The following is a 17,091-nucleotide window of genomic DNA, read 5'->3' as shown; positions in this document are numbered from 1 at the left end:
ATATGATATTTGTCGAATGGGAGGATACAATCACAACTTATTCTTAGAATTTATTCTGAAAAACACGAAAATATCATCTGACCAAAATAAATTATAAATGCCAAAAATTCCGAATGCTATTTTTAATATAAAGTTTTCGATAACTAACAGCAGCGATTTTGATTATGAATTTGTTATAAAATTCTGAGCTGTTGAACTACAAAAATATAGATTTTAGCAAAAAATGCTATGATTAAAGAATGAAAAATATATTACGGTACCTTAAAAATTGTATATGTCTTTTACAGAGTATGCCCTTGACAGAGTATTCGCTCCTTTTATGTTCCAAACACCAAAATGTTTTAAATAAAATAATATTTTTTTGCCGTCCACATATTATTGTAGCATGTACTTTTTAAACGTTTTTAGCGGAGAGGCTTAATAGTTGCTCATTTTAAAATCATCATTTTATTTTTGCATAACTGAAAAATAATCACTTTGGTTTTGCACTTTGGGTTAACTAAAAAGTAAAATTGCCCCCAAATGCTACAATCCTCGTCAAAATTAATAAATACACAGACCAATATGCCAATAAGTTAACTTTTCCTTGATTCGTAACCACACATTTGTGTAAAATTATGTATAATTTTACGCAAATATGTGGAACAGAAGACAGATACATTTGCGAATTCAGCGGAAGGGATGATGAGAGCATGTGAATGTGCCACATCATCAAGACAACTTATTAAGAATTTGAAAATAGGGTAATCGACGGAGGTGAAAACATTTGTGTATCCTGTCAAAGGAGGTCCGAATCTGTTAAAAGGTATTGTAAAGGAAATTCTATGAGATGCGTACTTAAAGACGTAGTATAGAAGAGTTTTAGAACATGTATTGTTGAAGTTAAGGATAAAAAAAATTGTTAATTATTAAAAGAATTATTCCCTTACATTTTATAATAATTCAGTTACAAGTTTTAAATAATATTAAGAAAAATCCTTTTTTAAATTTCCTTTCAGAAATATTCAGAGAAAGTTAAGTGCATGGAAATGAGCACCAATATTGAAAGTATTTCACTATTAAAATAAAAGGTGCTCTAATTTGACATAGACCGAATAGAGCATTAATTATAAATCGACTCAGATTTTCGATTTAATACATGCCTTAGAAGCTAAAAAATCATGTCATATTTGAAAAAGTATTTTAGGAAGAAGCTCTGTTAATACAAAAGAAATAATGCGTAATTTTAATAGTAATAATAAAATAAACTTTGATCTTAATTTTTGTTATCCTTAACCAAATGAAATCGAATTTCCTTAAAAGTTTTTTCTAATGTAATTAAGGAAAATTTGTGAAAATATTTCATTCAAATTAAACTGTTCTGAGCAAACTGTTATGTGAAAAGTATAGCATTTAATTCCGTTCAGAATGAAATGTTGTTTAAAAATGTATTCTTGTGGCATACTACTTAGGACTCTGAAATATTGCAGAAAAAGAAAATCTGTACATTTATATCTATATTTACGATGTAATTACAGAATATTTACATCCGATCGTGTCAAAACTCATTGAACGTAATGGTAAATGACCCAAATGTTTTGGTCAGCACGAAGGGATCACCAGTGCTTCAAAGCAGTGTATAAGGAAAGCCAGTTAGGGCCTCTCCTCTTACTTCCTACCTCCATGGATCGATCCAAGGGGATAAAATTGCACACAGTCAGGTGTTATGAAACGCAAGTCAAGGCGGCCGGCAAGCAGTCGCCAACAAAGAGGACGAAGATCAAAGACTGTTCCCCTCCTCCGTGTTGACCATGGAGGTAGGAAGATGGAGTGGCCCTAAACAGGTTTCTCCCGTACCCTGCTCTGAAGCACTGGCGATCCCTACGTAGTGACCAAAACATTGGGATTGGATTGGATTATTACGGCAAAGCACACGAGGGCTATCTGCCTAAAGGGAGTGATGCCTTCGTGGAGGACTTTCTAAGGGAAACTGGCTCGTATACACGTTACACATGGGGAAAACCACGAAAACGCCCATGCAGCCAGCACGTTCGCGGGATTCGAACCTCGGACCGAACTACCAGTGTTCAGCGTCTTTACCGCTCGGCCGCTGGTGGGCCCAAAACATTGGGACATTTACCATTAAGTTCAATGGGTTTTAACGCGGTCGGATGTAAATATTTTGTAATTACGTCGTAAATATATATATAAATGTATATATTTTCTTTTTCTACAACACTTCAGAGTCGTAAGTATATGAAAACAACATATTTTTAAACAACATTTCATTCTGAACGGGATTAAATGCTAAACTTTTCGCAGAACAGTTTTCTCAGAATGGTTTAATTTGAATGAAATATTTTCACGTTTTCGTTAATTACATTAGAAAAAAAAAAATTAAGGTAATTCGATTTGATTCGGTTGAGGTACAGAAATTAAGATCAAAGTTTATTGTATTATTAATATTGAAATTATGCATTATTTCTTTTCTATTTATAGAGCTTCTTCCTAAAATACTTTCTTAAATATGACACGACTTTTTTGGCTTCTGAGGCATCTTTTAAATCGAAAAATATAAGTCAATTTATAATTAATGCTCTATTCGGTTCATTTTAAATTATAGAATTATTAGAAATTAGCGAAATACTTTAAATAGTACTTAACTTTCTCTGAACATTTCTGAAAGGGAATAAAATAAGGATTTTTTTAAAGTATTATTTAAAACTTGTAACCGAGTTATTATAAAATGTAAGGGGGATACTTCTTTTAATTATACTTATCAGATTTTTTTTTACCATTAATTTCAACAAAACATATTCCAAAACTCTTTATTAGTTTCTTAAGTGCGCATCTCACAGCATTTGCTTTACAATACCTTTTAACAGATTGCTTTCCAGTACGAACAGTTCTTGCTTAAATAGTTTTATAGCGTATTTGTGAACAGGATGTCAATTTATGTTTACAATTCAATATTAAGGTTATTATATATTTAGATAGCATTTATAATCATTATAAATTAGATACATTTAATAATTAGACTTCTTCACAGTTGTTTATAAATGAATAAATTCTTCATTTCAAATACATTTATAAATAATTTAATGAATATTTATGTATTTTGTTAAAGGCAGATACATGCTTTTTGTAAGCACATGCATAAATACCCATACATATTTCATATTTTTCATTTCCGGCATGTGCAAATCTTTAATTTCTGTGCATTCACTATATTTTATTTTTAATTAACCCAAATAAATAAAACATGAAAGCCCAAAGGGATTATTTTTCAGATGTATAAAATTAAAATGATGAGTTTAAAAAGAGCAGCAGTAAAGCCTCTTCTCTAAAAAATTTTAAAAGGTACATGTTACAATAATATATGGATGTGAAAAAAATTTATTTTATTTAAAATATTTTGGCGTTTGGAACATAAAATAAAAGTAGCGAATACTCTATCAAGTGTATCGAAAAACGTATACAATTTAAAGGTACCGTAAGGTATTTTTCATTCTTTAAGCATAACGTTTTTGTAGTTCAACAGCTTAAAATTTTATAAAACAAATTCATAATCAAAATCGCTGTTGTTAGTTATCGAAAAAAAACCAAGATGTGATTTTTGCGTAAATGTCCCTAAACTATACAAATTGCTATTATCAATCACACTATGAATGTTTCTTTCATGCGAAAGTGTCCCTTTTTCGATTTGTATGGAACTGTCGTGTGTCGAAATACTATCAGAACACTGTCAAGCGAGCTTCTGAATGTAAACAAAGAACACCCCATCTTGTGACCGAAGCTTCGAAGCAGTGCTTCACTTCTAGTGCCAGTTGGCCACTCCTTCCTTTCTTACCTCCATGGTGTTGACTAAGGGGAGCCAAACCTTCAAGGACAGCCTTCGATGTCTAACCATGTAGCGTCACAACAACCAAAAGGCAGACGGTTCCTACCGATCCTGAACCTACCACCGAATAAACGATGGTTCTAGTCATTGCGATGACTAATTATTTACCACACAGCCAGAACGTCGGGGTGGCCCCCGTGGTCCCGGGAAGGGATGCATAAAGGTGACAGTACGACTTTGCTCAGTTCGACATAAATTCTGAGAAAGAGCAACTGAGGACGGTTCTAAGAGTCTCCTACTCCTTTTCCCTTACTCCCAATATCTTTAGAGGTTTTTGAGTGCTTACACATGCAGTACACTTACAAGCATCCATGCTTTCTCAAGGATTCAACCCATGCCTTTTAGGAACGGCAGTCAGCGACATTAACCGCTATCCCGTCTGGCCGGCAGACATCATAGCAGCGCTATTTGTCCCCTAGAAATTAAACCTCCATTATTCATTAATATCCACGAAATCATAATTAGAATATCGGCGTTTGGTTTCAATGACAACAAAAGATTCCACAATTTTCTTCCATCGATCAAAATATAGCTTAAAAATTTTGCTATTTGTGAAAATTTTCCGAATTGCTGAAGACTATTGAAAAATACTTTGCTCCTTTTAGTTGTTCGATAAATTTTCTTGTGAACACTTTTTCTAAAAACTTATATTAATTTATTCTGAAGAGTCCGTCTGGGCGGCATCTGTAGATGTCAGCAAAAACATATAGAAGCAAGTCTGTGAAATTAAAATTAAATTACATCATATCAGTAATATACAATCAATAATTTTATAATTGAGGCAACTATCTTGCTTTTTCATCAAACAAAACATAAGTTTTTACAAGTATCATTTAGTTTCTTGATTATGTATTGGCCAGTTATGATGAATTTCTTGGCTATTTATTGGCCAGTTATGACAAACCTATGATAATTTTGCCGATGCAAAACATAGCTTAATTCATTAAAGTATTTTTATCACCTACAAAAGGCAAGTTAACTGTAAAACGAGTTCTCAAAGTGAATTGTAATTAATAAGAAAAATTTTCTATTATGAAACGGAAGAAAAGTAAATAAAATTAAAAATCATTTCCTTTTTTATAGAAAATTTGTTATATAGCCTTAGGGTGTTTACCTGGAAGACAGCTATTTTCTAAATAGCTGACTCTTGCATTTTGACTTCTGTAATATTTCATCGGTTCCGTCCTGCGGTCCGATGGGGATAGCTTACATTCACCACTGTCTTCATCATATCGGGCAGACTTGCAAGTAAATTCTCTTTCTGAGAGACACAACTGGATACAGGATGTTCGAGTTTCCACTTTATTGATTGTTTTTTGGTATAAATTATCCGCAAGCTCGTAACCTAGCGCTCTTTCGAAAGCCCATGCCTTGTCTGAGCAAGTCTGAGCCTCTGGACCTAAAATATACACATTATCCTTATATTTATTTACTATATATTTATTAAAACACTTAAAAAGGTGATAGTAATGACGCAAAGGTATCCTGAAATATAAAGGCTGAGATCTGCAAGAAGTTTCTATTGGTTACACTTTGTAATTCAAACGTATTGACAGCTAAATATCAAATTTTTATATTCAACTTAAACATTTTTCCTGCGTATAAATATTTTTTGAAAATAAAGTATTATTTTGATTATAAAATGCATCTTTTTACATAAAATAACGACTTAAAACTGGGATCAGTTATTTATGATTCAAAAGTGGTGAACGAAGTCTGAGTCTATTTACAAGACGCATCGTTTTTTTAAAATAATCGACTTAAAATTGAGGCCAATTATTTATGTTTCGCAAGTGCTGAGCGATGTTACGAAATCCGAATCTATTACAATATTCACCTTTGCTTAAAGCTTAATCGACTTCAAACTGGGATCAGTTATTTATGGTTCGAAAACGGTAAGCATAGGATTTTATGAAATTCGAGGTCATAAAACGTATGAGATGTGTTATTAAGAAGTATTGTTATGTAAATATGAGATCATGGCATGGCGTATGAAATAGAATCAAGATTCTGAGAATAAATTATAGCCAGTTGCCACTCATAGAAATGTTTCAACTCAATTACAAGGAACCGACGGTTATAAAACAGTGCTTTAAGAAATGGGACTTCCGATGTTCGTATGGCACCGGAAACGATTTAGTTCCCAAGGAAAGAGACAACAGTACTTTTGACAATAATACGGGTAACTTGGCGCTTTCAAAGTCAATTTGTATGCGGACTAAATGCACGATTTGAAAACAGTTGACGGCCGGATATTTTTGTTTTTAATCGAAATGATTTTTTAACAAAATGATCTATTAAACTAAATTTTAAATTTTATTTACTATATATTTATTAAAACACTTAAAAAGGTGATAGTAATGACGCAAAGGTATCCTGAAATATAAAGGCTGAGATCTGCAAGAAGTTTCTATTGGTTACACTTTGTAATTCAAACGTATTGACAGCTAAATATCAAATTTTTAGACTGACATCTATTTCTAATATATTAAACTAACCACTAAGTAACTTATTTAAACTAAAAATAATTAAATTACGAAACTTGAGTATAAATAAGGATAAGTTATAGTAAGGATAAGTTATAGTAAAGGTTGAAATTATAAATAATAGATTAATTTAAATAATAATTCTTACAATGTTAATGGTGTTTATAATTTGTTGCTTTATTTTCGATTCATCTTCAAACACAAACCTCACGATTATTTGAATTACTGAGATATTAGTCATATGTGTGACAATGGACTTTCATGTAAAAGTTAAATACCTTGCAAGCATATTTTCTCAAAATAACTTTCACCATCTCTAGCTATAAGCTCCTGCGTTCGGCCGTTTGAATTTCTGTCCAGTCGATCACAACGCATATTGTGGTAATGGTCACTGAACGCTGGACATTCCGTGCCATCCTCCAGACAGATCTGTGCGCATTCTAAAGTATTTCCCAAAGCTCCATGCTTGCTCACCTTCATCATGCTACCTTGGGCTGAGCGCAGAAGAACTCCAGTCATCTTTTCGAAAGTCATCACACCATTATCACATTGTTCTAGAATAAATCATAATATAAATGTTTTAGCTTTCATGGAAATAAGTGCTTTGAAAACAAACATTTTGACGTGTTTTCTATTTATAGCCTGTATTATTTTATATACGAGGGCCATCCAGGAAGTAGATTACGTTTCCGTCTGTGTCCGCTAGGGGCGGGGCTAGCGCGGCCATCTTGGGGTCAGAGCGTTGCGCAGCTCAGTCTGCATCTAGCCGTGCTAGTGAGAGGTTCGTGCTGTGCTCCGTTCAGATACTGTGACGGTTTGAAATGTCTGCGTTAATTGAAAATCCCGCGAGCTGCGAGGTGCGCTCAGTAATAAGGTTTCTGACTGCAAAAAACTGTAAACCGATAGAAATCTATGCTTCGTGAAGTGTATGGGGACAACATTATCACTGAAGGTGGAGTGCGTCAGTGGGTCATAAGATTTCAAAATGGCCGAACCAATGTTCACGACGAAGATCGAAGTGGGAGACCCAGCATAGTGACCGCCGAACTTCTCGAAAAAGTCGATGCTAAAGTCCGTGAAAATCGAAATTTCACAATAACGGAACTTTCTTTGAGTTTTCCACAAATTTCGCGAAGTTTGTTGCACGAAATCATCAGCGAAAAGCTTGGTTACCACAAGTTTTGTGCAAGATGGATTCCAAAAATCTTGACAGAGGACCACAAAAATCAGCGAATGGCTGTAGCGTTGAACTTTTTGGACGCTTACCATAAGGATGGTGACTCTTTACTCGATCGCATCGTTACTGGTGACGAAACATGGGTGAAACATGTGAACTGTGAAACGAAATTGCAATCAATGCAGTGGGGGCACACAAGTTCTCCCCAAAAACCCAAGAAATGCATGCAAACAATGTCGGCAAGGAAGATGATGGCGACTGTTTTTTGGGACAGAAAAGGTGTAATTTTGGTGGACTTCCTGGAAAGAGGCACTACAATAAACTCTCAAAGGTATTGCCAAACTCTCCAAGAACTCAGAAGAGCAATTCAAAACAAGCGCAGAGGAATGTTGAGCTCTAAGATCTTGTTGATTCACGACAACGCCCGGCCCCACACGGCAAATGTCACTCGTAAAGTTCTTGAATCTTTTAAGTGGGAGTTGTTTCCTCATCCGCCGTACAGTCCCGACCTGGCACCGAGCGACTTCCACCTATTCCCAGCAATGAAGAAGTGGCTGGCTATGCAGCGTTTTGATGACGACGCACAGCTGCAAGAAGAGGTAACGAAGTGGTTGAAGGCGCAGGCGGCCGAATTTTTCGACGAAGGAATTTCCAAGCTCGTACATCGCTACGATAAATGCCTTAATTTGTATGGTGACTATGTAGAAAAGTAGTATTTGAGTGTGGCTTTCATCTGTATATAATAAAATTTGTTTCCTATACTTTGTTTATTTTTTTATTCCAAAACGTAATCTACTTTCTGGATAGCCCTCGTACTATAAAAATTGCTTTATTTCTTGCGAAAAAAGATAACAGCATAGATTAGAAGATATCTTAACTGTGATTTTCAATTTCAATGATTATTGCCAGTGATCTTGAAAATTACCTTTCGGGTTTTCCTGTTCTCCCTTTTATTTTCAGTTTTACTTCTTGAAATTTTAATTTAGATGCGATCTTTAATAATGTGTTTTAGTTATCGGTAAGAAACTTTAAACGTGTAATATTAAAGATAAGCATCTGTTTTAACTACAGCATATTAATTACAGCATATTTGTATAACTACAGCAGTATTAAGAATGGAAATAATTAAGGACAAAATAATAAACGCGTATGTGCGAATTAATAAAAAGCATTCAATTGATACAATCTCAGATAAATCAGTAAACCATAGAACCTGCTTAAGTCGAAAACGGTATACGATATTTCCAGAATGTCTGAAACAATAACTCAAAACCGCCATGGATATTTTGTAAGTAGTAATGCTCTAAAATAAGATGGTTAGATGATTATAATACTATTACATAAATGAACAATCAATGTGATCTAAAGCAATTATTTGTAATTTCTATACATTCAGTTGGCAGCAGATACAAAAACTGTTTATGGCGAGGCAGGAGAGAGAGAAAGAGAATCTAATAAAAATTGAGCTACACATGGCCATTCTGATATATTGGGAAAAAATTGAAGTTATTTAGATAATTAGTTGGGAAAACACACATGAATTTCAAAAATGATGCAAAATTAGAGTTATTACTTACTTGTCTCTTTGTACGTAGAATAGCCGTTATCAATTTAAAAAAGATGATAATACGATGGCATTTAGCAAAGCATCTCTTTCTTGAATTAATGTTGACATACGTATTATTGAAGAAGAGTTAAAGAATAGATGGCTAAGAAATGCCGTATGTACTTATTTTGTGATTCAAGCTGAACTGTGCTTGTAGCATTGATGCAATGTGGAAGTGACATCACAATGATTCCAACAAAATCACTGTATCTAAGTCTGTTTATCATGTATCATTAAAAGTAATAGGGGCCAGTTCCGCGTTGTTTTTCTTTTTTCTTTTAGTAACAAAATATCAACTTCACAATTCATAAGACACTACTACCATTGCTACACAATTCATAAGACGTTCATTAAAAAGTTAAATAATGATGTCTTTGGAAGCCTACGAAGTGAATATAAAACTAGCTTAGTCAATATTCTATAAGATCTTTTACGGGCGCACTATATGTCTTTAATAGGCGCACTAGACTAGAGGACAAAGAATTTTGAATATTTTGACTCACGGCTTCTATGATGCCTTCATAAATTTAAACCTATTCTCCTTCCCAGCTAGACAAAAGTTCCTTAAAAATCAGGCATTTTTATAATTTAATTAACAATTTTTATATTTATAAAACTACAGAATATGTTAAAATTTTACCTTAAAATTTTAAAAATCTTGCGAACAAAGATTATTGAAAAATTTACTTGAAAAAAAATGAAGTTTTTATTATCATTATTACTTCAAAAAGAAGAAAAGCGTATTTTTAAATTGAACTTTTAAGTCTTTGATTAAAACCAGGTATTTTAAGAAAAAGACAAATGAACTCGTACTTCTTCATATATGTTTTATATATTAACTCATGTTTAGAAACTAAAATTCTTACTCAATTTTGAAAGTTTCCTCTTGATTCAATACAAACAAATGATGGCATTACTTTCGAAATGTCAAGGAGTAACTGAAAAGAGTATGTGAAACTGAATACTATGAAATAAGTTTTCGTAAAACCACCGAGGAAAATACCTTGAGGTTAAGTAAAGAGTTTAACCCTAGAATACTAATCCTTACATTTAGTACGGTAATACTAACCATGCGTAAAATTTACTCACTACATATTTAAAAAACATTTATAGCATATTTTAAAAACGTAATTCTTGTACATGTGTATATATTTGAATGCTACACAAAAAGTTATTTATTAAACATATCTGTGTAATAAAATTCAGTAAAATAAGCACACTTAATGAGTAAAAATGGAAAACAGGGAGAAAGAAAATATAATAATAAAAATTACACTAATGGTATTGCGATAGTTAAACAGAATTTCTGCTGATGTTCACCGCAATTGGCTTTTCAAATTTGCGACAATAAGTAGTAGTATACGTTCTTTTTTAAAGTATGAAACAAGAAGAACAATATTTTCTAGGCTCTTTTCAGGTATCACTTTCTTTGCATGTTGATGAGCTTGTTTCTTCTTGTACGACTTCGTGCTCTTTATGAAAGTTTTCATCACTTATGGAATTTTCTATTATTGAACATAGATACTTTGGAATAGTTGGAGTTTTAAGTCCATTTATTCAGCATATATTGCAATCTTGATAATGGCTTAACAGAATTTTGTTTAGCATAGAAGTTGTGTGTATATATTACATACGATTTGATACATGCCGTATTTAGCATATTATAAAAATGCATAAAGGCCATCGACGTGTTTTTCTTCCAAAGTTTATATGGTGACATATATGGTGACATGATCGAAAATATCAACGGCTCCTTTTGATTTGTTATAGTCACATAAAAATTGAGCATACAACTTGAGGTATGTTTTATCTTTAGTGCCGATGATAAAAGCAGTACGAGTTTATCTAATTTTGGTTTATGCGATAGTACGATTAAACCCTTATGGAAGGAAAAAAACGAAGTTCCTGTAGTTCTTTGCTGAAATTTTATATCAACAAATTCTTCTGGAAGTTCTCTTTTGTTCTTTTTAACAGTACCTATTACAGTCAACTGATCTTCATTTAAAGGTGATAATTGAACTAATGGTATATTTGTAAACCAGTCATCGATAGTTATATTTCGGTGTGAATTTCATATAGTTTTAGTTATTGTTTTTACAAAATAATCAGTAGTTGGTTGCTTATTTGGGACAGTTCCTTTACCCAAATAAGGAATTGCATCAATCATATATTTTGTAGTATTATCACACATCATCACTAATTTAATTCCATATTTATCTGGTTTGGGAGGGATATACATCCTAAATGGACAATTTCCTCTAAATCCAAAGAGTTGCTCGTCCGTTGTTACATATGCTCCAGGTTTGTAATTTTTTTCTGCAATTCCTCAAAACGTTTTCCCAAACTTCAGAAATAGGAGAAAATTTACGTTGAGTTTGACGTTCTTCTCTCGTCTCTTTACAATCAAATCTCAGACAATTTACCAAAACATTTAATCGTTCTTTGGACATTGTTGCTAACTATCTATCGCCGCAATAAGAATTATTGAATAATAAGTCAGATGACAAATGATTATTCTACAATGAAGTTGCTAAAACTATTAAACCAAAAGTGCCTTTAGCTCAATCAGTGAAAGAAAAGGTAATGTATATTTATTTTGTAACTTAAACTTCAAACGTTGCCCTTCAGTCTCTTCATTTGTATATTTTAAAATAATGTTTAAAATGTCTTCAGAGAAAAATAGCTGAAAGCAGTCTATTGATTGATAAGAAGAATGAGCAACTTAGGTAGGACCAGGTTGAACATGGGCAATATTTCTTGCCGGAATTTTTGTATTTCCAATTACTCTGGTTGTTTTCCATTAAGAATCATTCTTACCAACTATTTCTGAGCCATTCATTGTAATTAATGCAGATACTTTGTGTATAATTAAATTTGAGTCATCATATGAAGGTCGAATGCATGTCAGTTTACTGGCCTGCTTAGTTTCACTTTCTTTTACATTGTTGGTTACTTCTTGAATCCTATCATCTTCTAAAAACTGCGTTTCTAATAATAATACGAATTTCCAATAAAACGAAACGATTGTTATTTAACAGTTCGTTCGATATGTCATTCGCGATTTTCTTCTTTTAAACTGTTATCATCAAATGTAATATACCTTATGGATGTGAATTGCCACAGAAAAAGCTTATTTACTGTGCCTCCGATTGTAATCAAATTTAAAATTTTCAAGCCGATTATTATTTTTATTTTGTAGAATCATTATTCTACAAAATAAATTTAAAAAAAATTATAGATTTTTTATATCCTTTTTCAATCAGTTTTCCCTTCAGTATACTTTTATTCATTCAGAGCTAGAAATAATATTCAATTGACATTACGTTTTATCATTATTCATAAATTTTATGCTTAACCAGCACAGGTTATAAAAGAAAGTAAGGCATATTCACTGATGCTCTCATTTGGAGTAACAAAGTTAACTTTTTCAAATTATGTTTCGGTTAACACATCCAATCGTAATTTGAAAACTGAGTATGATTTTTCTTCGTACTTACATCGAACTCCTGTATTATTATCTGTTGTTTTTACTTGTTAATTAAATAAGCAAATGTAATCATGAAAGCAACATGTTCGTGGAAGTTATCTTGGGATGGTCTGTATTTATAAACCTTTTTAATAACAGTTCAAAAGAAACGGTTATTCTGCCGTTACGTTTGTTACATTATACATTCTCGCGTATCCTTCCGTAATCTCCTCATGATCTGAAATGTTTCCAAAACTATTCAGTCTCTATCAGCAAAAAGTGTAGCCATACATATATCAATGCGGTTAAAATTTTTACCCAGTTCTATCTTTTACTTAGTACTAATTAATTAACATAACAGATGAAGCCGAAGCTATCTTGTTGTAAAACGTATTTACATACAGTTTTGTACAATTTATTTACAATATATTTCGACCAAAAGAAATTTTCAAAATGCTATATTTTATCATGTGCGTTTCTTTACGGAAAATAATAAAAGGAGTGAAGACTTTAAAGAGCAGTTTAAATCCACCAAAAAATCATTTTAACTCTGCATAATCGGCCCAATGATGACTAGGAAGTGTTGCGTCTTCCATGAACGACTAAGAAGATATCAATTCATAATTTACATCATAAGCTATAGGTATCATCACTGAGGTGAATAAGAAGAGTTACATGTTTTGAGAAATAATAAAAGGAACGAAGATTTTAAAGAGAAGTTTTCACCCACCAAAAAAGCATTTTAATTCTCCATAAACGGCACCGGGATGACTAGGAAGTATTACGTCTTTTCCCCAGGTGACACTACTGTCTCCGCTAAGTTGGCACCTGTTGTCAACATAACTATAGGACCAGCAGTTGAAAGCTGTCTCTGCGTCGCACTGATCCATGCAGTCGGTCACTGAAGCCGCAAACTGAAGGTGGTCTGGTGTCAACAAAGTGACATCCTGCTTAGTTTCATATCGGCAGCTAGCTGGAGCTATAATGTTAAAAAAATATTCAGAAAATTATTAATAAAAATTTCGAGCTCGAGAAAAATACCATTTAAGGTGCGTCTTAACAGAGGCGTCGGATTTAATATGTCCGAAAGAACACTACTTTTAGGAAAGGAAAAATATTTTTACAAGCTAAAAACAATAAATGTTCCGATTAAAAGAATGCCCAGTTTGATTTGACCTGGCAACATTGGAATTTTATCATTGTCAGTTCAATTCGCAGCTTAGTCGACATGGAGTTCTACGCAAAGGAACAGTGAGTTTTGATTGTTAATGCTCCTAATAATAATGGAGAGTGTTTTGCACAGATTGTTTAGAAACTTCGACCAATCTTTGAATGTGAAAGGGCATGTATTGGAAAAATAGTTCGCAGATATGCTAAAGGAATGTAAGGACCAAGTTCGATGGAAGACATTAAATCATCATTTCTCGATCCAGCTGGTTTGTTGAAAACATCGCTATTGTGCGTGGCAGTGTTCCAAAAAATCCAAATTTATAGAGAAATGACCAAAAAAAAAATTAATTAAAGAGGAAACAATGTGTGATTAGCCACCTCGATAGACAGATGCGTAAAAAAGTGATTATGAATTTCATAATTTCATTAACGGCGGTGCTGCAGAGCAAGTCTTAGATGATTATTTTTCATTCTTAATTCGGAACATTTACCTGCTGTAAGTATATTAAAAACATTTGCCGTTTTCCAAAGTATTTCATTGAACATTTTAAATCCAGTGCTTTAGTTGGAATACCCTACAGTTCAAGTAGAATAAATATATAAAAATAAAATAAACTGAAATTTTTAAATAATAGCAGTTTTAAATTCATTTTTTTACCAAGCAATATTTTGTTCGAAAAACAAATATAAATTTTAACCAGATAACACCTTGTTTAAAATATTTATCAAATCATAGTATTATAGTAATAGTGTTAGTCATTTTACAAATAATTCAACATAATAATCAATATGTATCAAATAATTCAAATTTGATACCCTTCATCAATTATATTTATATTTTGAAAAGATTTTGCAGAAACTTTCAGAATAGCTTTAGATTGTACCTATTTTAAAAGGTATTTTAGGGATCGCAAGTTCAGTTTTTATATTACAAACAGAAAGTTCCTAAGTTAAAAAACATTCTACGAAATTTATTGCAAATTACAACTTTTGTTTCTTATAAAAAATGCACATTAATACAAAATACTACTACTTATAATTATTCAAAATGCCGCCCAGAGCGGAAATTGGTCAGTGACTCTGACAGTGCCCACCATTGGAAATAAAATAATCATTCAAAATACCTACTTGTAATAACAGTATACATATAATATTATAAAAATTTTTTTTAGGCAAGTAATTGAATTTACTTACATTTTACTGAAAAAATGATGATGTTGTATATTTAAATGTTCTTTGGAATTCAGTTGATTTCAGAGATTTACAAGATTTGAGGGCATTTCGCATGCTTTAAAATATCATATTAAGAGTTGAAAATATTTTTTCACATTTATGAAATATAAATTACAGACCTAAGAAAATAGTAGAAATACCATATTTCCTCGCGTATTTTCCTCTTTTTTAAGGCAATTTTATCATCTGAAAATCGAAACCAGAAAATAATGAGAGTAATTTAATTTACGAAGAACGGAGTTACAGTAAGAGCAGAACGAATGAAAAGTAGTCATGGATAGACTACGGGTAACTATCACAATATTTCTTCCTTTAAAGAAACCTACATTAGTTAGAACACGTAGCAATATTAACATTACAATATCTGACGGAAATTGAGGCTATCTTTAACAGTATATGAGTGCAACACGTCGCGCTCCAGCTCATTTACCTTCTAATACCCCATGGGCGTGTCACTATGAATAAGTCTTGACAGCAATTACCATGGGACATAGAAGGAATGAAAAAGAAAGGGTAGAGAAAAGATCTGGATTTCGAAAGATTGAACACATCATCTTAATATAAGGTTACAATGAACTGGAACGTAAATAGTAGAAGTAAGGTCAAACAAGATGTTTGTTAAGCTTCTTATATGTGAAAACACCTGCCACATCCGGGTAGTTTAACGAAAAATATTCACAAATTACATTTCAAATAATAAATGTAAGAAGAAATAAAAGGAATGAAACGCTAACACAAAAAATTCATCTATAATTTGAATACACGGAATAAAAAACAAAATTATTCAAGGGAGTACAATTTACCAACAAATCAGCCCTTAGAGGGTAAAAACTATGTACAACAGGAAAAGGGGAAATTTATGATCAAATTTTTAAAATTTTCAGAACCTAGTATTAAACAGGTAGGGAAGGAACAGCGGGATTAAATATAGCATTATTTGGAATAGTAATAAAGTGTAGAACTTACGAGGAGGAGCGCATTGATTTTCCAGATAATTCCTCCCGGATCCTGGCGCTACACGGAAAGCATTCGGTTTCGTCCGGCGGGTCTCTCTGCTCATCCGACAGATATGCTGGATTTCATCATAATCCGCCGACCGACATCTGAATCTCTCCTCCGTAATACACAGTTTCTCGCAGTCTTCTTTAGTGCGTACGTTTCTCGTTTCCTTGTCCACATGACCGTCCAAATAAGCTTCTCGAACCCTATCGAACACCCACAGTCTATCTCGGCAGGCAGAATCGAATGCTTGTTTAGATACTATAAACAAATAAATCAGAAATATACAGATCAGTTTCTAAATTAGAAGCTGCTAGGATCTGTCATATTCTTAATTTTTTTTCTTTTATTGTTTATCTTTCGTAATTTATACAGAGTACATTCTTAAATTTTTCTTTTCTTTTATTGTTTATCTTTCGTAATTTATGCTGAGTACATCTCTAAACTGAGAGTGATTTAATAATAAACTATTTATTTCTTTAACTGTCAACACACGGTAACTATGTATTAGCCACTATTACTCAGGACATAAATGGAAATCATAGTATGAATAATGCTTTTACGTTAAAAATAAAGAATAATTTAAAAAACGTTTTCATAAATAAGCTTTTATTTAAAATGGCTATGATAGTTAAAGAGACTAAAAGGATAAACATAATTTATCACATTTTTAGTGGGAATAATAGATTAAATAATTTATTTATAGAATTTATCTAAAATTTTATGCCGCGAATGATAAAACGTGGGGCGCACATGATAAATTAAAAAAATTATAGCCTATACATCTGTCAATGCAACTAAATTAATGGAAGAAATTTTAAAATGTAACGTCTCATACATTTGACAACGCAGATTAATTAATAGATCGTTATTTAGTCAGCTTTTATTATTCGCGATATAGAATTGTAGATGACTTCTATAAACAAAATTATTTAATCCATTATTTTCCTTAAATTATATGATAAATTATTTTTATCCTTTCAGTGCATTAATTATCATATCCATTTTATACGAAAGCATATTGTATACAAATTCTTTTTTTAAAGCAGTGTTATATTTTCCGTTTTCTGGTCT

At 32.3% G+C, this 17,091-nt stretch overlaps 1 protein-coding gene across 1 annotated transcript in view; it reads right to left on the bottom strand.

The window, feature by feature from the left end:
* LOC118203012 (uncharacterized) overlaps positions 1-17,091 on the bottom strand; it is a 130,190-nt gene that overhangs the window by 62,993 nt on the left and 50,106 nt on the right. Inside the window, exons 5-8 of the mRNA XM_085825422.1 lie at positions 15,985-16,278; positions 13,346-13,594; positions 6,645-6,920; positions 4,995-5,279 (exon numbers count right to left, since the gene is read on the bottom strand). Of these exons, the coding sequence (XP_085681548.1) occupies positions 4,995-5,279; positions 6,645-6,920; positions 13,346-13,594; positions 15,985-16,278 (1,104 nt within the window). The remainder of the gene's footprint in view (positions 1-4,994; positions 5,280-6,644; positions 6,921-13,345; positions 13,595-15,984; positions 16,279-17,091) is intronic.

Source organism: Stegodyphus dumicola, chromosome 10 (assembly GCF_044657685.1).
Source record: "Stegodyphus dumicola isolate Sdum_Otavi_A_Nest chromosome 10, ASM4465768v1".
NCBI lineage: Eukaryota > Metazoa > Arthropoda > Arachnida > Araneae > Eresidae > Stegodyphus > Stegodyphus dumicola.
The sequence above is the reverse complement of the archived record's forward strand: the minus strand, read 5'-3'. Positions and strand labels throughout refer to the sequence as shown.